Source organism: Rhea americana, unplaced genomic scaffold (genome assembly GCF_003343005.1).
Source record: "Rhea americana isolate MKP2758 unplaced genomic scaffold, rheAme1 scaffold_42, whole genome shotgun sequence".
NCBI classification, from domain to species: Eukaryota; Metazoa; Chordata; class Aves; order Rheiformes; family Rheidae; genus Rhea; species Rhea americana.
In genome coordinates, this window is record NW_028186557.1 from 3983451 (window position 1) to 4004811 (window position 21361).

General features: G+C 43.0%; 1 protein-coding gene across 3 annotated transcripts in view; it reads left to right on the plus strand.

Moving 5' to 3' along the window:
* ARMH4 (armadillo like helical domain containing 4) overlaps positions 1-21361 on the plus strand; it is a 67399-nt gene that overhangs the window by 39453 nt on the left and 6585 nt on the right. For 2 of the 3 annotated variants that reach the window (XM_085315082.1, XM_085315083.1), the window contains exons 6-7: positions 17692-17723; positions 18716-18820. In XM_085315082.1, the coding sequence (XP_085171208.1) occupies positions 17692-17723; positions 18716-18820 (137 nt within the window). The remainder of the gene's footprint in view (positions 1-17691; positions 17724-18715; positions 18821-21361) is intronic. The other variant, XM_085315084.1, reaches the window with a different exon arrangement.

Here is a 21361-nt window from a genome sequence, read left to right on the forward strand (position 1 = left end):
TATGGGGTGAAAAGTCCTGCATGGCACATGGGGTCACGAAGGTGGAGAGAGCCGTTAGCATTGACCTGCTAGCATGTAAGGGTCAAGCCAAGCTGGAATGATGGTCATTGAGAAGAAATCAAATGTGTGTATTGTGGGAAGGTCTGTGCACATGCCAGCCTCAGGTTTAAACAACAGCTGAAAAACTGGTTACATATTAGACCCAAGCTAAATCTCAAAAGCTAGTCTTTGGCTGTTGTGTGGAGAAGCTGGAGTCCTGAATTTCCTATTTCATGTTTTTGGTTAATTGAGTTTTGCTAAGCTGTGGCCTTGTCATTATTGTTTCTGCTTTGTTTTGTGAAGGAGTTGTTATTTGGGGTTTATACCCCCTCTCCCTGCCATTTTCAGCTGGAGAATCACAGCACTGTTTCAAAACAGAAAATATACAGTAAATTCAGTTCTTCACAGGGTCTTCTTTTCCTTTAAAACCACTCTGTGATCAAGCTGCTACTAAAATAACCTCAAAAGTGTCCTCTGCTTATTCCTTCCTTGGGCGTCATCAGTGAATTCTTTGACTGTGTAGAAGTCAAGTGGCAGAGTTCCTCTTTCTAGAGGACCTGATAACAACACTTGTCAAGTCAATAGAGAGCTCTCTGCCCTGTTTCATAGGCTTTGGAAGCGGGGCATTGCCAAGTGGCGATCAGCATTTAGATAATAAACACTTGCTGTTACTTTGAAAGCAGATTAAGCTCTGAAACTTTATTAGAATAATTTTGTGAAGGTTTGTGCRCATCAAATCATTTCTCCATTGTTTGAACAGATGATGGCAGCAAAATCAGCAGTTTGTTTGGAGATGTTCATATTCCAGAGTGTTCTCTGAGAGTCACATCTTATCACTATCCTGGTCAGAGAGTGGTCTCTGACCGGTTCCAATCAGGGTAATGCCCTTTCAGTGTAAGTAAATTGTTAAAGGTTATCTTAATCTACCTGGAAAAACACCAAACTCATTCATTTCCAAATGGAAGGATTGGAATGGAGAATGTCATAAAGCATCCTCTAGCAACTCACTGATTTTGTTTTGAGGCATTTTGAAGACTGAGGAATCTATTAATATAAACAGCACAGGAATATCCTACCCTGTTTTCTGTCTTCCTGGGAATATTTTGCTTCTGAAAGGCAGGAATGGGTAAGACCGAGGGAGCTGGTGAGTTCAGCAACAGCTCATAGCATTGCTCTTAAAACAGTGCTCCGTGCCATATGTGAAATAAATGGAAAGTGCAGATAACAGACACAGTCTGGGCATAAATTAACCCCTTCACTTACAAGGTCAAGGAGAGCTGTCTGGAAGGCAATACAGGCATCAGGGAAATGATTTTACATTTCATTCATTGAGTGGCAACAAACTTAACAAGGTTCATTTGTCTACAAAGCCTCACTCACAACTGTTAATAGGATCTGCTGAGAAAAGAGGAGATTTTGCTCCTCTGCAGCCCCTGCTACAGCCATGCCACAGAAATTAAACTTAATATGTGAGGACATAAGATAAAGCTACAGGGGCAGAGGGACATGGAAGGCTGATGTTTGATTCAGACTTAGGAAAATCTCAAGGCAGAGCATCTCTGTGGGGCATAGATGACATTTGAAGGGGATCCAGGAGACACAGGGTCCAAGTGATGGCCAGGCATTGTACCACTTCCCTGCACAGTGCTGAGTCCTTTCAGAATGGTTTTACACCATTGTGGAACCAGGCTTGCTTGTCGGGGGGTTGAATTTGGCCTCATGCCTCTTTGAAACACAGGACAAAAAAGCCAGGTGCTACCTCTCCCTTGATACATGCCTTGAAGTTAATCCAGTCTAGCCAGTAACCAAAATTGCTGCTGGACTACAGCGTGTTTCCCTTCAGAGATCCTGCACTGTTACTATGAGCATTTGCGATTAGACATTTCTACCTATGTGAGCTAAAAAGGGAGCTGCTGCCTTCACCTTTTGTCCACCAAATATATTTGTGGCTCCTTCGTTTGGATAACTCGTCATCAGACYGTCACTTTCCACCCGCTAGGAGAGTTTTCATCTATCAGACTTGCTTTGTCCTCAGCCACTATAGTCTCAGTGAAACCATTTTAGCTGATTGTCCTCAGGTGTCTGAGTCATTATCACTGAGAAATATCCACTGACTTGGAACACTTACTGCCTCTTGTGGCTCAGCTTTCAATAAAACCTTTGCTGTTAATTGAATAGGAAGTGTCATCTAGATGATTTTTTGCTAGGACAGTACAACAGGACTTTGAGTGAGATTGGCAGAAGTACTCAGCACTGCTTTAAACCTCGTTTGAATGAGGTGGAAATTCCTGTAATCAACAGGAACAGAATTATATCTATGCCAAAACCATACAGATTTCGCCCCTGCTTTCTTCACTTCTGATCTGCCTGTGTCCACCTGGCCTTAAGTACATCCTATGGGCACATTCTGGTTTGTGTTCTCAGTTCACAGATGAAGATAACACTGCTTGCTTATCTTAGAGGACTATGTGAATCCAATTAATAAAGCTATGAAGCTGAAAAGCAGTAGAAGAGCTAAATATCATTACATAATGAGACCTCATTTGCAGTAAATGATATGAAAAAATGATTTCTTGCAAAGAGTTACAAATTGCCATTGCTTTTTTAGCTTAATTGTAGATGCTTGATTCTAATTTGTTATTTGTCATTTCCATGTTAATGAAGAGTTTTAGATATAATTACTGCGTTTATGGCAAACAGCACATTATCATTTTCCAATGTTTGCAAAGTACTGGCTTCCTTAGAAATAAAAAAGCTGAATAATTATCRTTACTGTGCAGCTCTGGGGAAAGCTGTACAAATAATAGTGTCCAACCCCCTCTGCAGAACGCTTCTTGTGCAAGACGCTCTGCGGAGGCAGCTGCTCTCGTTAGCCCCATTTTACATTTGGAGTAACTTGTCCAGACCACTCAGCAGGCCTCTCGCTGTCTGGAATCCCAGCCCGTACTGCTGCTTCTGGACTCTCTCTTCATCACTCTCACAACACAAAGCCCTATCAGAGCTGTCATTTCGGTTGGTAATAGGTTTCCCAGTTTGTTCTGGTCTGTGAAAAAGCTGAAGTGTTGCTGTACTCAGGGAGATGTTCCCCAAGCCCCATTCTCCTCGGCGTTCTCCGGCACTATTGCTCTGTGCTCTTGGCCTGTTGGAACGGTGATATAATTTCTGTTGTAATGCAGTAGATGTTATAAATACATCTTGCTGCTGCTAAGAAGGGGCTCTCTATCCAAGTCAGGCTGCTGTTGTCCCAGGAGCTGCCTTTCCCTTGCCCAGCTTGGAAGGCACTGGAATTATAAATCAAAAGGCAGAGCTTTCGGGTTACRAGAGGCTGCACACCATCTGATCTAACATCGTGCTGCTGGCATAGGATGAACCCAAGTTCATTCGAGGGCCGTGTTGTGACGAAGGAATGAAGAGTATAGCATCCCACGGTGACAGCAGTGGAGTTAGAAGCTCAGAAGAGAGCTACAAGATTGTCAGAAAAATCAGTGTCAGAAAAATGGGACTTTGTAGTACTGACTTTCATGCTGTCCCCAGCRCTCTGCCCCTCTGGCAGCCTCTCTGCTGTGTGCTAGAGGCAAAAAGCGTTTGGACTCTTGCATTGTTCGTACAAAGAGGGACAAGTCCTTCGCCTGGGGGGGGGGGTCTAGTTCCACTCAGAAATGGCCTGAAAATATTCCTTAATCTGATCCTTTTCCGTTGAGAAATCATTTTAGGACAACTGCCAGACTCAGCTACGTGCTTGCCACACGCTAGGAGTGCAGCACGTTCCTGTTTGAGGGTCTGATTTCTGTTTCGTCCGAATCCATCGCTCTGAGACTTGGCTGTGAAAGATGACTTTGGACTTGGGCTAGGGTGATTACTAGAGGGAGAAAATAAGAGAATTTTATTTGCAGAGGGAATAGAGGAAGACTTGACAGTGACTCCCAAAACCTGTTCCTGGGTCTGTTACAGACTCCATCTGTGGAATATGAGAACAAAACTGGTTTTCACCTCGTGTGACAYGTGTGGATGTGTGGGGACAGCTCAGTTCCAGGTGTGTGCAGGGCAAGATGACAGCAAGAGACAAGCATAATGCAGTAGGTGCCAGGACCTGTAGTTGGATGGTTGTCCGCTGTAACTCTATGCCTTATAGGTAGCAGGCAGCCTTGTACTAAGAGAATTACTTTTCTGAATTATATTTCATTTTAGTCAGTGGTGTAGTAACACGTTGTGACACATCAAATCCTATGACTTGGCTTCTAGTTTAKCCTGATATTACACGACTTAATGGAACGTATACAGAAGACATTTTTCCCCCTTTCATATGCTATGTATTTAGGGTGGTGACATTAATTCAAAGTTCATTACAGCAAGGAGAAGACATCATTTATGCTACCTTGGCCTGATGCTATATGTCATTACTTCCCTGTCTGCCTCACTTCCAGGCATGAAGTGTTTTCATGCTACAGCTTTCCTGGAGCTCGAAGTCTAATCAGCAGTCTCCAGGGTATCTGGCTGTCTTTCTGGCTCTTCTTGGACGTTATCAGTTGTCTGCTCTCTCAAGAGTGACATAATTCCTGGAGCTGCTCTGTTTTTTAGGGGGTCAAATCTCATAGCGTTTGAAGTCATTTGTAGACATCAGGAGTAAGCCAACAGAAAGTATAAATACACTAGAAAATCAGTACACTTAACTACTAGTAAGATCCTGCTATTTCTACATTTTTTTCTACTGGCTTGCTTTACACTTTACTCGTTCCATTTTCTTCTCTCTGGGATTTTCCCAAGGCCCATACCCATTGGCCTACTTTGAGCATTACTAGCGTCTGGGGCAGTTTTGGGGAAAGCCAATTCACTTCTCTTACCTGTTTAATGAAATTGTTGTTAGCTTTGTCTTCCATTCTCTCCTGGGCAGATAAGGATGCTTTGCTACACAGATATTCAGCCTTCACTGTTGTGAATTTTACCACAAGCGGTAGATGGGTATTGACCATTTGGGGTTCAGTGTAAGCCTGCCTGAATCTTCAGGCGGTGGAAAATGGCAAAGTAGAATGGCTTAATTAAACATAGAGTCTTTTCATGGATCTTTTATTAGTGTTGTGTATGAAGGTTTGGCAAGCACATTTTGATGAGTTGTGCTTGAGTATCACCTCCTCCCCAGGGCTGGGCTTCTCGTGGCAGTTTGCACAATTTTGTGTGTGTTATCAAAGGTATCAATGAGAACTGCAGGCATATCTAGCAGCATGCCTGGGGCAGGGCACATCCTCAAGACTGGTAAAAATAATGCTACTCTGCTGAAGTCAATGGAATTGTACTGCTACAGAGAAGACTGAGTTTGATCTGTTACCCCCATGCTTACTGTTCTTCCTGGAGCAGGAGGAAGACCAGGCTCAACTTCTCTGCTAAGTACTTGCCACAATATATGCTCAGCATTTCAGAGCAGCAGAATTCTTTTCTCTTCAGTATTTTGGGTAATAGAGCACTGGAATAGCTTATCCAGAGAGGTCGAGGAGTCTCCATCCTTGGAGATATTCACAAACCGTCTGGATAGGGTTCAGGGCCACATGCTCTAGGTGACCCAGCTTGAGCAGGGGATTGCACTAGGTGATCTCCAGAGGTTCCTGCCAACCCCAATCATTCTGTGAGTCTGTGATTTAGACAATTTTGTCAATTTTAGTCTTTGGACTAAATTGACAAAATGGACAGTTGGTCGTTGGACAATTTGCTTCGCCCTTGCAAACATTTACTAAAATCTTCCCTGCGTGCTTTGTCTTCAAGAATAGGTAATATGAAGTGTTGGAGTACACACTAAGGAGGGTCTCGAAGGGAAAATATATTTGTTTTTCCTTGGCACCTAGATACTTTGATACTTAAACTAATGGTCTCCTAAAGGACATTTGTTTCTGGATAAGACTATCCTACTGTGATTTAAAATCTGTGTTGCGCTGGCTTCCAGAACATCACGTTGAGATAGAGATATTACAGTAGGGGCTACTAAAATGTATAGGAAGAGTCTCTGACAGGAGCAACTTAGAATAGAAACAGAAAAGACAGACTGAAGGGCCAGGAGACACCTACCCTTAATATTCCCATGGGAAATGGAAAAACAGAGATTATTTCACTTGCCTGTGGTTGTATACAACAACAACTGCAAGGCTATCGAACCAGTGTCAAGAACCTTAAGTCTCCATTTGGTGTTGCAGTACAAGTACATCCCATCACGGTGGGGACCAATGTTAGGTTTTTGATGCAAAAGGAATGTGGAATCAGCCGTTTTTTGCAAATATAAGCAAATACATTTTCATTTGTGACTAATACTGGATTGTGCTCAGTCTGCTGATGTTCATAAGTATTTGCATGAAAATGAGTCTCCGAGATAAATGGATTTTATTTCTGGCATCTAATCGATGCTCAGGGCTTTGTGGTTTAATTACTAGAATTGTTTGCTGAAAGTAAAATTCAATGTCTATTTTTTCCCTTAAAAGTCAACCCCTTCATTTTTATTTGCAACCATTTAGTACTTCATTGATCTTATGCCATTTCATGATTAGTGTTGCATCTTTCCAGCTGAAATATAGGCCAGATCTTGAACTAAAAAAATACATCCCTTTTTCTTAAGTGCAAAAATGGAAAATGCCTTATTTTAACATTGTTTGCTGCAGAAAAAAATCATTTATACAGTGTCATCAGGAAAAAAATGTATTTGCTCTTTCAGGAAGGAAAAAAAAGTGTTTTCAGAGTCTGATTAACATGAGACATAAACTGAAATATAGAAAAAAATTGAAGTTTAATTGATGATCTTTCAAAGAATATAAGGATGAGGTCTCTGTGAGGAGGACCTTTATGTGGCTTGTATTTAGAAAGGATTGAAGTACATGAGTGGATAGAGCAGCAGCAGCACACAGAAGTGACCTCTGCTCTCTGCAGAGGGATCATATGGCCACAGAGATGTGGAAGATACTTAGTTGAAGTGCAACAACCGTTGTTTTGCTGCTGTCCTGCAGTAGAAATGCCATTAGAGCAGAGAGAAGATAATGCAGGACACTCTCCACCTGCAGCTTCTTTGGCTTTTCACTCCCCACCGTCCCAGCTCCTTGACACTTAGATACYATTTTTGCAAATTAAAACTATCTTTCCCAGATTATAGGAAAGAGTGCTGGGTTATGGAGTGGAAAATGGGTGTTGAAAAGTAGCTTGAGACTGATTTCCCTTTCGTGCTCTTTTTCTACAAATATAAAGGGTCAAATCCTATGGTCCTGGGTCAGACAAAACCACTGATTGCAGGGAGAGTTGGTGCAAGAAAAGTCCAAAAGACTGGGGTATGTAAGTACAAGATTCCCGCAACGTTTTTGCAGGTTCCCTGTCTGAGTTGGTGATACCAGATGTCACAGCTTCCCAAATGCTGCAGAGCTGCTTGGAGGTGCACAGCTGTTATTTGTGGAGCTTTATTTTCTGTACTCTCCACGATGACTTGGGCAGATTGCAAACAGTGCAGAGACCTGGGTGACAGTGCAGAGAATTTATGTTTGAGGGCCTTGTCCTCAGCTGCAGTAAATCAGGAAACTGCCAACTAAGTATCTGAGTCTACTGTAAAGCATTTAAAAAATCTGTTGTTAAGGTTGAGATGTGCTTACTGCTGAATGGTAGCACGTTCCCTAGAAGGCACTGCAGCATACCTCTGCAYGTGTGTGTGGCTTGCGTGGGAATATCAGCAGTGTCAACCTTAAAYTTGTCTGATGTTCCCTGTTTTAATTGTTTTGAACTTTGCCAAATTTTAACTGTTTGGACTGAAATTTCCCATGCAGGCTGCTAGATCTTTTGAAAAACTTTCAGCTAAAATAGTTGAGCTGCTCCAGTGGTGAAGAAGGGAGGAAAAAAAMCCATTTTTTAATGGAAATCTCTGAGAAAAAAGTAACGGACAGTTAAAAATGGTATCTTGCAGAATATTTAAGATAGGACATTTCTTTACTTGTGAAGCTTGTTCTTGCAGCTTTAGTAAACTTCTTAAAGCTTTTTTTGAGTAGTTTATTTATGTATTGCTATTCAAATATTACTAYGTAGTAGTAACAGTTGAAGAGCCGTGTGTCCTATGAAAGCGTTCATGTGCTTTCTGAGCGCTTCTTTCAGGGCATTAACCTACCTGTTCCAGAGCTTATGCTAATGGTTGAAATCCCAGTGCTTCAAAGTTTTGTAAAATGTTGCAATGTAAATGTTTCACATTGCCACCCAGCTGATTTCTGTGTGCGAGTCCCTCTGTAGCCCAAATCACATCAGGCTGGGCTGGCCGATGGGCACCATTCCTCTGTTCTCCAGCCAGGGTGGCTGTTCTTCTGCACCTCCTCCACAGTGGGAGTTTTATGAGCATTTTAAGACCTCTCTCTCTGCTTCCCTGTAGTATTACTAACCAAATTGAGGGCTTGGTCCTTATTTCCAAAGTTTTGGAAACATGCTGCTCAAAGCTCCTTTGGACGTGGTTTCTGCAGGAGACAGCAGTGATAGGCTGTGGTCCAAGACTGTGGAATCAAAGATTTGTGCAGACTCCTCACTTCCTACTGCAATGATGAAGCGGGTGGTATTMACCTGGACTCTTCTGACACAGAGAATGGATTAAAAATATCTTATGAGCAACAGGGTAAAAACTAAACTCCAGTGGAAGCACTACCTCTCTTTGAACATGCTTCTTCCCTTAGAGGGAAGCTGAGAGAAGAAATATAGTTTGAAGACCTGGCAGGCTTTGAAGCTCTTTAGACCCAAATCAGGGTTTCCTGTCTGACATGTTGCAGTCAAGGGGACCCAGAAGTTGAAGTTTTGTGTGTTCTGAATAGAGATCTTCACCATTCCCCATGACACCACGCTATACGTACTTTCACCCTCGAGATACTAGACCTTGCAATCATGACATGTTCATGCGGTGCAATGATTGTTGTATTTTAGGACTTCTAGGCGCTTTTAAGATAATTCTCTTTCTCGCCTGGTTCAGTAAGACTAATGTTACAGAGGCTGCACTTGACTGTAGATGGACAGAAAACAGGATCACAGAACGGGAATCAGGCAGCTTCTGTGGATGGTAAATCGCAGTATAAGTCAACATTAGTGTGTGGCACCCTGTCCCCGTTACTCTGGCTTCAGAACCTTTGTGCTTCCTCCTTCACTACAGCATATCTTGTCTCTATGCTTTGCACTTACCCTCAATGAAATTTTCTGTTTGGAAACATCCAAGCAGTTTGGCCCAGATCCCTCTCCTCCAAATTAGGCGCCAGAGCTGCCCAGACACCTGTGTGTAGCCAGCAGAACTGAAGAGCATCTGCAGAGAAAAATCTAGACCTGAAGTGAGATGAATCAAATTTTGCAAGTGCCTGTCTCCTYCTGATTCTGGGAGCTGAAGGTAGATGAACTTCTAATTTAGGCATTTCAGATAAGTAGCTGAAGTTTGATGGGATAAATCCCGGCCTTGCAAGCGTTTTTTCCTTTTTGTGTACTGATTACATGCGTTTTACAGAGGAGGAGGGTTAGCTACCAGCAGCAGAGCTAGTTAGGAGCTAAAGCATCCCAATTCCTGCTTGTTTTTAGGAATACTTTGTATTTGCAATATGGGCACTGTGACTATAATGAGTGAAAACTGGTGATATGAAACTTTTCTGCATACGAGAAAGCCCGTTAGCTGAAGTGGGCTGGATTCACAGCTGCTTGTAAATCTGTGTGTTGCTCTAGGAGCTGAGCCAGTGTACAGCAGCTGAGGATCTCCTCCAGTGTGTGCGCTGGAGGAGATATTCCCGTTTCCGTAAGCAAGGTTTGCATTCTTTTTCCCGGAGTGCATGTAGTTTTTGTACAACTTGCAATGCAGTAAATGTTTAGTGATGCAACATATTGTGATTGCCTATTCRCATAACATTTTGCGCATGTCTTTTAGGATCCTGAGAGGTTTTTTCTATGTTAGCTCCATGTTAACATCTTGTGCCTGTCTGGGATCACTTCGGGAGAAACAAATAGTTCATCAAAACCAACAAGTGTTTCCAAGGMAGCACAGGAGAAATGAATTTGCAGAGAAGTGCAGATAGCAAGTGATGAGATGGATGTTTGCTACCAAGAGGGAGAAGCCCAACCCAATGCCATGTGAAAGGCGGTGTTAAAAGGGTTGATGTAGTCAGAGAAGGAGTTAGGAAGCCCACCTTACCTTCTGCTTTCTGGGGGAGCTTGGCAAGTTCTCACCATCTCCTTTCCTCTGAAGACATTTCAGTAGGTCTTGGTGGATGATAATGCAGAGCCAAGCTTGAGTTTTAGCTGTGCAGAGAGAGAAAAGATTATATTTTGTACAGTTAATAAAACTGTMTGTTTTATGATAATAGTAGAAGTTAGCTGGGTTAATTCAGAATTCACGTGACAAATTTTTTTTCTGGAAACATAAATGATAATTGTAAACTCAATGTTTGTTTGATTATCTGGCCATTTGAGCCCTTTTTAGTTGGTCACAAAAGGAAATACATTCATCAAAATTCCCATCCAGCAGAAGCAGTTTATCTTCTGGCATTAAAAATATGCTGCCTTCCAGCAAAATGCCATTTTCTCTTTTATTTATTTGTGCTAGTAAGTAAATTTGCAGTTGTGTTTTTTAAGGAAATGGAGTTGATGCAGCCTTGTGCCATTAAATTGTCAGAGCCGAGTAGATGAAGCACAGAGCATTTTTGCAAAATTATTCTCCGTAGTCTCATTTAAAAGAAAGTCTTATCTGAAAGAGAAARGGATGAAATCTGTAATGCAAAAGGACAAATTGCTTGGTGTCTATAGACTGATTTAATGTAATCAATCTTTTCTTTATTTTCATGCTTTGACCAGTTGTCCTTTGCTAGAACAAGGAAAGTTTGGAAATTGTGTGTGCCTTTGCAGGTAAGGGAAGAAGAGAACTAACTCTAGCAGATTACCTGTTCTCACATAGCARCAGAGATTGAATGTGTACTTTAAAGAACAGTAACATCTTATTTTCTCACTGCAGACTTTTACGCATATAAYTATTTTGGCAGGATGATCACTGTAAAAATTCTTGTATGTAATGTAAGGATGAAGTTTCCTCATTTTGACTGTCTCTGGTTGTGAACACTAACCAGAAGCAACACCAAAACCCAGCTATTTCATGACCAAGAGTGAGACCGAGAAGAGCAGACATGGAATAAGTGAACCAGTTTGTTCTAGTGAAAAAAAAAATGATGACAGAACTGTGCTGAACTGCATCAGCTGCAAGATGCAGTTAACTGTACTGTGGCAGATAAAAAGTCTTATAACTATGTATTTACTATTTCCATGTCCTTGTGGATGTGCAAAACTGGCCTCTTCCTGTGTTACAATGAATTTAGCAATAGGTGGAACTAAGARCTTGTCCTGTTCAGAGGAAGGCAGAACAACCCCCAAATCTACTGCAGGGATTTGCATCACACTTACGTTTAGTGCTCAAGAAGAGCTTTTCTTACTGCTCCTTGGATTCATCTGCCTTTGCCTTCTGCATCTCGTCTTACACAGGCTGTTTGCTATAGACACTGTCATTTGGTTTCAGGTACAGCACCCGCGGCAGTGGAGGACTTAGTCCATAAGTATCTAGTTCCTGAGATAACACGAGTAACTAGCTGAGGGAGGGAGGTCCAGGCAGTAGCACTGTGTTATAGGTCTCTGCTGCAGAACTGATTTTAGATAGATATGAAAGCAATTAACTGTAGCTGTTAGATCAAAATCTTTCCTGCCTGAAGAGTGTATGGGTGACTAGATATTTTCTCCTTTCTTAGAATTAAGCCTTGTGTGGTTCTCTCAGCCTAATGCATTTAAGGAATTACAGGTGTAATTGCTGGGTTAATGCCTTGCTGGCAAACTGCAGATACTCTATGAGAAATTGCCATCTGTGACATGCAGATGGCCCTGAGATGTTCTGGGTTCGTTGTTCTAGGTGCTGTACATTTCATGTGTGAAGTCAAGTTCCCACCATGAAGATCTTACACTGCGAATAGCCAAGAGACACAGCAAATATTGTTAGTCCCATTTTACAAAGATGAGGAAGCAAAGGCCCAAAGAGGTTAGGTAATTACCTGAGGTCTTGCAGGAAGTCAGTGACAAAATCRGTTTTGTCCCAGACTATGTGAATGTCAGTTCAGTTCATAACAACGAAACTATCCTTCAGTCCCTTTGTCTGATCTTGGGAGACTGTATAGGAGCCTGATGCCACATTTTCAAAACTAGTCTCAATGGCTGTCATGGAGAATTATTAAAAAGAGGTTGCTAGATGGATAGATCAGTGTCAACATGACATTTTGGAATCCAGATGTAAATACTAGACTGGAAAATATTGCTAGATGTGCAGGTCAAAGGGACAGTATGCCTATTCTGTCACACAAAAGCAGAATTACTTGAAGATGGTGATTTAAAAAAGGAATATGATTAAAACAAGCTGATAAGATGGAAACTAAAGTGACAAGATAGGGCATCAGGGCATCTAGGAGAGGAAGGAAGAGATGGAACTGTTGGAATGAAGGCATGAATTATTGATTGAAATCCTCACCAGAAGATGAAGCCTTTGCTTTTTCTTATCTGGGGAAGGGAGAGAATGAATGAGAAGTGAGCAGAATTATTAAGCAGGCTTTATCATTGTGTTGCAATGGATAATTAGGCAATTAGGGTCATTAAAAGTTGACAAAGCATGAAGCCCAGAGAACTTGTGCTCCTGATTTCTTAGGGTGCTGGTGAGGGATAGCAGGGAAAAGCCTTTGGTGAGAGATTTGATGGTGTGTTATGGAGGGGTATAAAACTAGGTCCTGGCTCTGGTACCCAGCATCCTGCAGCTTTCAGGGTTGAGGTGAGAATGAGCAATAGGAGACCTGAGCAATAACCAAKAATTTAGTTTTAGATAAATAGTAATCTGAACAGCAACAAGAAATGAGTTCAGGAGCAAAGACCACTGATGAGRATTCAGAGGAGGAGGCCACAACTGAAAGCTCTAACATGGACCCTTTTTTCTCCTGTCTGAGGATGCTCAGTAGTCATGTGAGTCACTGCAAATGGAATACCGTTCATGCTTTTTGTGKAGCTTGGCCTTGGTTCACATCCCTTTTCCTTTCAGGTTGGTTGTTTTTAACAGGATACCTAGGGAGCCCGACTTTGCAGGGCCGTAAGCTGAGCGGGCTCCAAGTTCTCAGAGCCTCGCACTGAGAGGTGGGACTCCTTCCGAGGAGGGAAGTGTCAGACTGTAGGTTAAACTCACAGTAAATATGGTCTGTCATTCCTTTAGTAATTTAACTTCTTTTTTGGTCACTGGCTTTTTCCCTGTTGTAAGTCATGCAACCTCTTTGCTCTCAGAAGATCTTTCAGGATGAACTTGGAGGCAGCTTCCAAACCTCTTGCCCTTTGATTCTCTGTTGTAAATTATATCTGATCACTGTGGCTTTAAAGAGAAGCCCRGCAAGAAAACGTGCAGCTTGCCTCAGCTGTTTCAGTCTATGCATAGAGGGGATGCAAAGCTGTGGACAAGTGAAAAAGAGGGATGGGAACACATGGTGAGAAATACCTTGGAGGAAGGTAATCTGTAGCCTTAAACTGCATCTTTTGTCCTGTGACACCACAGGCTAAATCCATGGGAGGAAGAAATGCAGGTGAGGTATAAAGAGCCAGAGAGGCTGGTGAGAAGGTAGAGAGAGGTTTAATTTAACTGCTGATGAGTGAAGCCAGGATTCATTTGTCCAAGCTGTCCTGAAGYGAGTGACTTGCTGAAACTCCATTAGGAAATCTCTGCTGGAATGAGGACTTACCTGGGGCAGCTGGGCCTGAGTAAGAGACATTTCCTGCAAGGATTTGTTTGRATTAACAGCATTGTAAAGGTTGGCAGTGAGAGGAGCTGTTGGACTATGCAGAACTGTATACTCTTAAATATCACCTGGTGCCCTGCATGGAACTGCCTGCAGTGGGCAAAAAGCAAACTTTGAGAAAGGCTATGCTCATGGCTGTTTTCCACCACTCCTTTGGATCAGATTCCTCCAGGAACGTTTAGCATAACTTCTTTAATTGATACCTTACCTTCTTAATGTCTRTCTGCGCGTTTTCAAGGAGGAAGCTGGGGAAAGATGACTCAAAATAGCACAGCGCATCTGTACCTGTCTGAATTCATCCTGGACAGCTCTGGAGTCAGCTCCAGACAACGGCACTACTAGTTGGGCTCGGATATTTCATCCCTCTGTGCAGTTCTGTGCTCAGCCTGAGCTGGGTTGGTAATCTTAAGCTATGTGTTATTTAAAATTAAATTTGCAAAGTGCAGATGTTGTATAAATCACTAAGGAAATGTCAGGTTTGGCATGTAATTTGCAGAAGGGCTCCGCACTGGTCTAACTCAGCTCCTAGGGAAAACAGGGGCTCAAAATTAAACTGAAGCAGAGAGTTAGGGAGTGTTTTGTGCTGCGGGTTTGGTTGTACTAGTCACGGACTAGTCATTAAAATGCCAGGGACAGAGAATCAATCACTGCGCGCACTTGTTAAGTCATTTCCAACCCAGAGGCTTTTGCCACTTGTTCAGGACATTCTGTGATCAGGGAAAGAATAAAAAGGATGTGATGAAAAATACATGGAATAGATTATTTGATACTAATTATTTGCCGGGTGTCATTGGCAAGGCACCCAGTGTTCTCCAAGAGCGTTTCATTTTTATGAGAAACTCCCACCCACAATGTTCCTCTTCTAAGATCAAGTTGAGCATATTAATTTCATGAATAATGATGTCTAATTAGAGTCTGCAGTCCAAATTTAATTGATGGCAGCTATTTAGCATAGATGTCAATTCTAACTTGAAAAAGTGCCTTATCTCCTCCTCACGCTGAGTTTCTGCCTATGTGTAAATAAGTGGAACAAGTCAAGTGCTTGATTTTAATGACAGAGTGGTTTGGTGTTTCCTCGCAAACGTTARGACAGTTGTGTGCCCTTAGTAACGTTAAAGCCAATTTATAATTCACTCTAATGCAGCGCTCGCTGACTTGTCAGGAACTCGGCCCGTGGTTGCTCTGCACCTCCTGCTCTTGCTGGCGAGAATCGATTGCTGCCGTGCAGCAAGYGGGCGTCCGTCACTCCCAGCCCGACAACCCTGGCCGCGGCAGAGTCTGGGAGAACCTGGCAGAGATTTCTCCATGAGGACAGGCACGATAAAAAGCTTTGGAGGGCTCCTGGCCTTTCTCAGGGTGCCGGTGGTACATGMCGGCAGAAGTGAAGGTAAAAGCCGTCTGGATAGTTTGTTGAAGCATGAAGAACTAGCTCCTCCTAACAGCAGATTTAAATGGCAATGTGATCTCAGAAATTTCACATGTCCTTATTTCTTTCAGATAAACAGAATCATGGATGTGTACAGTCAGAGAGTCATTTTTCTTGTGTTTAGACTGAATTGGGAAGGTGTCTGACATGTACTCTACTTGCTGAAAATGAGGCCAGTTTTCATATCAGGCAATTGTATAAACAGCAAATCAAGGTTTGTACTTGAGTGTCCGTAGGTYCTGACAGAAAAGCCTCTGTTGTTCTGTGGCACAGAAGGGAATGAAGCCAGTATCTGGATTCTTTGAAAAACAGGTAGTAGAATATTATTAGATCATCTCCCCAGTGGAAATATCAGCCACTACATTTGAATTGCCAGAAATGCTGTGAAGTTAATTGCTGCTTGGGAGGCGCCGTTGTTGTTCAGCTGCAAGAAAGTGGGTCAACTATTGATGAGATCACCAATGCAATGAAATTATTATGAAAGATGTATAAAAATAGCCTTTGTGCTTAACTTCATTTGGGGCCAGCTGAGCATCACAGCATCTTTAACTGGCTCGGTGCATGTGCGGTGCCTGTGTGCGTAGGAGTTTGTGCATGCGCATAGAGGGCATCAGTCAAAAGCCTCAAAACGTGCACTGCAGTCTTTGAACCTGTGGCTGTTGTTGTATAACTGTGAATCGCCATCACTGCTCATCTGGGGAACCTGGAATGAAGCACRGTGGCATAGTTAAAAAATGAGAGCAATATTTTTGGTTTTAAGCAAAATTTTCCTAAGCGGTGGTGTTGTCTCTGTCTGAGATGGGTGTTCCTGCATGTATGCTCTTTTGTTTCACAGTTTTTTCAGCTCTAGATGGTTTAGGTGGATCCTTCTGTTTGGAAGGTGCTGTGTTACKGGTGGATTAAAGGTGACTATTTGAGTCATGTCATACTTGTTAAAATGTTCTAGTTTAATTCAGTGATGCTGACCAGGTCTGAGCTGTGYCTTCCCAGCTGCTGAGATATGAAAGAATAATTTACACATGACACTACTGCTGCACTCTACTCACTCACAGTAATGTTTTCATTCCAGAAGGATGGTTACACTGAGAGGTACAGGTATACCTGCCAACAGACAGACTCTCAGACTGTTAATGAAAGCTTTGAAATGAGCTTCTGGAGGAATGTATCCTTTGGAAACCAGGTCTCACTCCGTAAGGGGTATGTTACATTTCAGATCTAGTGCGTCCTGGGCAAAAAGTCTTTCAGAAGGATGTTCATGCRTTCGCGATTTCTATTAAACTTGTAGCATTGTCCTTATGGAGAGACTGGGATCCATGACCACAGCTTAAAATAGTTGCTCTACCTTGATAAAAGGTGCCTTTCACTGTTCTGTTGCCTCTTAGCTATGAGTAGGGCATTCATTAAAACAATAGCTGATATCCTAAAGGATGAGTTTTGTCTTCTGTGCAATGCAGACAAATATAGAATTGCCTGTAGAATTAATGAACAAGGCATTCACTGCTAATCATCTGYAGTTCTTTGAGATTAGCTTAATATTTCATCCCAAAGTACTTGCTATTGAAGCCTTCTAATTCTGGAGTATCATATTTCATGGGACTTACATTAACTGTTAGGAAACGAGCCTCAGTGATGACAGTGTCAACTTACTTGCTTTAGTATTTTAGCATCTCCAGGGCTGTCCCAGTCCTCAGATGTTACCTGGTGACTTCCCTGAGCTGGAAATGGTTGTGTATGTGCTGATTCTTCCAGAAAAAGGCTTTCAGAAGTCTACATGGCCATAGCAATGGCCCAAAAAGGGAGAGCTAACGAGGTTTTTTTGGGGTAGAAGGCTGCTGCAGGGCCATAAGTGCTTGGAGACTTGACACCAGGTCAGCCTGCTGCTGGGTACTGTGCAGGCAGGAAGCGAATGACCTACGTACTCCTGCGGCAAGGCCAGGGCCAGCAGGAAACAAGCCCAGTGTATTATAGCAAACGGGGAAAAATGTCTTTTTAGGTTTCAGTACAGGCTTATGCCTAATAGAGGAAAGAATAACTATGTGAAAGTGGATGGTGGGAGGAGATAGCAGTGCTGTAACATTGTGTTCTGCCTCTCAGATGTGCCCAGTGTATTTRTAAGAAATGCTGGTTAAAATCCACCTGAAACGTTGTTTTTCATTTTCCTCTTTTAATCACACCTGAAGGTGTGGATTACACAAGGAAAAYCAAGCTCCCTGCCTGCCAAGTTGCTGGAAGAGTTTCTCTTGTTGATTTGCTGCATTTGTTCTCCTTCATGAATGAGAAGAGAGGAAGTCTAGTGAAAAATGTTAGAAGTGTCTCAAGTTAATTAGTGTCTCTTTTAATACTATCATTGTCATTTGTCATTAATTAATGTAAGTAACATGATTACAGCTCATATTTTGTCTTATTTTTCAGTGAGAAGCTGGATGGAGAAGCTGAAAGATAAGGTAGGTTGCTCTGTGTTTCTCACAATCATTTTAAAAGCAAAAACATTTTTACTTTGAGGARTAAAGAAACTCATGCCAGTGCAGTTCATTAGCCCTACAAAGACAGTAGCGAAGAGACTTAAAATTTTCTCAGAGAGACAATGAACTAGATGCTGCTGTTGTGTTTATTGGTGTTGTGTACACTGGTGTAAACACGCAGTACATCCCTGATGRGCAACTAAGAACTAGGGACAGGAGTGTTTAGACATCTCTGGACTAGTAAAGCACCTTCTTTTCAGACCACACGAGTTACTTTTTCATTGCCTTTTAACTTTCCTCCACCCCTTTTGTCTATGTCTGAAGGTTGGTTCTGGGTCCCTCCTGCAGCGTGGGGTGAGAGGCTGAGTGCCAGCCCACTGCTCCTGAGCTAAACCGGTCCTGCTGCCACATGTAAGAGGAGCTGCAAAGTCCTAGAGAGGCAAAGGGCAAGCACAGGAACATTAAAAAGATACTAGACCCTGATCTTTTCTCCCTGATGTTCAAGGTGATGATACATGGAGTCAAGAGTTACACCAGCAGTGGCAGAGATGTTGCCCTAGGGCAAACACTAACATTTTGAAAAGATTGTGAAACTTTCCAAAGGTTGTGTCRGGGGCAGGAAAGTAATGAAACTAGAAATGGGATGACAGTAGTGTTTTAAGATACAACATTTTGTGGCTCAGCAGGATTTGGAAATTCTTGAACAGGAGCAGAACTAACACAGGAAAAAACACACAGGATAATGAGTTGGTGGGAAACTCCCATTCCTGAAATGTATCATTAAGCCTGAGCAGAGTGTCACCCAATAAACTCAGTCTTTCCATGAGATCCCCACSAAATCTCAGCAGTACTCGTGACATCAAATCTGATGAGAGAGAAGGGGTCTGGCTGTCTGTTTTCCAGGGCTGAGGAGTGGAAGGGCTAAGGTGGATTTCTGCCCATCCCTTGTTGAGTTGGTTTTCTGCCTGTCACAGGATGGAGACATGTCTAGTATGACCTATGCTCATAGCAGAGCATCTTGGTCTGGGATTCAGCCAGAGCAAACCTTTAAGGGAGAGAGAATTGTTTTCCTAAAGAAGGTAAAAAACAGACACCCAGAATGGCTGAGCACCTGGCGTGGATGTAGCATGCCCGTGTCTGTCGTCTGCGAATGCCAGACCCACCCCAGCCTGCACCACACGCTCTTGGGGGCATCGGGCATCTTCTCACTGAAGCCGTAGCTTTCACTTCTTTCCTCGGGGCATCCCTCTGGCTGTCTCCCTCCCTCCCCGTTGCAGAGGTGGGTGCATGTTCCAGGCCCCAGCAGAGTTGTTCTTTAATAGGGACTGAGCTGCTTGCAGGTAGATAGCAGATGGTATTGCAGTGCCCAGCACAAACACCACTGTCACTGGCTGTCTGCTAGCCTCTGCCCARTAGAGACTCCCCTCTGAGCCATCTCCCTCTAATGAGGAATGGCAGATATGTAGAGGAACATCTTTCATCTTGCTCATTTTTCTTTAAAAAAAAATGATTTGTTCCATCAGAAAAGCCCAACAACCTCTCCCTCACTCCCACCTCAATACTGATAAAGTGAATCACTCACAAGTAAACCTTCCCAGCCTGTTTGCTCCTCCTCTTGGTTATGTTTATCAGCACCATTCTTAATATCTACTCTTTTCATGTGGGTTGTTTGTAGAACCTGGTCTTCTCTATTTTGCAGTCTTCCCATCTAAACCAGGATCCTAGTTATGTGTATACGTTACTCCCCCATCCCTGAGTGATACCCCTCCTGTGTCCATCAGACCTGTACTGTCAGGAGAGAGAACAGTGCAGGGAACATGGAGCCAGGAACATGTATCAGTGAGCTGAACCTTATGCAAACTCTTGCAAACACTATGCAAATCCCTTGGAGGACAAAAAGCAGACAGCAGATCACTGACCTGAGCCCCTGTCACCTTTCAGGTCCCACATTACTCAAGGAAGGGATGAGGACGTGCCCTGATGTATTTTCTCTGTTTTTCAGCTTGCATTTGACACGCAGAATAATGAGCACGTGGCTTCTCTGGAGCCCTGCATTGCTGCTCTCTTGAAGTCTGGTGGAGTAAAGGAGATGCTGATCATGAGCTGGATGTATTAATGGCATCCTTAGAATCCATAAATTATCCCCATGGGCTAGGGTTAAAAAAGTAGCTGCGGAGCTGCCAGTGAAATAGGGTTTTCTTTCAAGTCACTGCAAAAGCCCCACAGGCTGGTCTGCATAACACSGAAGCGCAGTGGGAACAGGTCCTGGGTTTGGATCACGTTGTAGGCATTTGGGGTACAAGTCCATCCRGCTGTCTAGGGAGGTCTTAAAAAGAGCCAGGGCTGGCCTGGCGTGATAAAGGCTTGCAGGCAGCCTAGAGAATTCACCTGATTAAAAACAGTGATTTCTGATAAGGAAACTCAGTTGGACAGCAGCTAAAAAGGCACTTCCAAGCTCTCCTCACCGCCTGTGCCCACAGCAAAATGCCAGAAATAGAAAAACCCTGCCACTGCACTAATTAGGTGACCCAATTAAGGCACCTTAATTACCTCGAGGAGATACAATCTTTTCTTTGTGTTCTCACTAACCTCCTTTTCCTGGAACTTGGATGCAGGCAGGCAGCTTCCTTTAAAGCGCATACACCGAGCAGGGCTGGCTTTCCTAGGAGGGCRTCCGAGCAAACCGGCAAGATGTGGTTAAATACGTGAGCCCTCGAGCCTTGGGATCCAAGCATGAAGCTGTCGTTATTTGGAAAATAAGCAGGTTCTGAAGAGGTTTGTTAGCGCAAAACAGCCCTTGTTAGCGTTGCTTCTGTCCTAGATGAAAGCAGTTATTTTTGTGCTCCAGATGAGCGTACGAAGCCAGGGCAATGCACATGGAAAAGCTTTTTTTTCTTTTGCGCTGAGTGGATCGCGGAAGTAATGTAATTACAGTGTAAGCAAGTGCTGTGGAGTTTTGTTGCAGTTTGGGAGTGCAGATGTGTAGGAGTGGCTTCAAGCGACGGACTGTTGCCAGTTGTCGAAGAGGCCTCTGAAAAATCCTGTTTTGGGGTGTGCAGAGGGGAAAGGGTAAAGCAGTGCTGCCAAAACGAAGAATGCTGCTTCTGCCGCTTGAATGAAGGCAGCTCTATCAGGAGAAGGAGCCAGTCTGTACCTGGCTCCCTTACTCTGCTGAGTGCCCAAACTGAATTAGGTGAGGATGCTGGAGCAATTTAGTGCTTTACAACTTGGGCTAATTTTCACTTAAAACAGTAAGATATAATAACAAGCACTTGGGAATATATTTCCAAGTAAATTTTAAATGTTTGCAATTTACTATATATATATTTTTCATTGGTGTTACAAATAGTCAGCTTTTGCATTTCAGCTCTTTCAGATTTTCTAGGTGTTGGAAATAGCTTCCTTTATTCCCATGCCAAGAGGTAACATCCGTGCCTCGGAGCACTTGCTTTCCCATGCCAACATGTTTCTGTTTGGGGAGCATGGGAGCTTTGTAACGCTCTTTACTCAAGGTTTGTTTAACAGTTTGGTCATGGTAAGACACGTTTCAGGATTCAGAGCAGGCTGGAAACCTTTCCCAGCCCAGAACCCACCTTCCAAGGCAGAGAATAGCTCAGCTG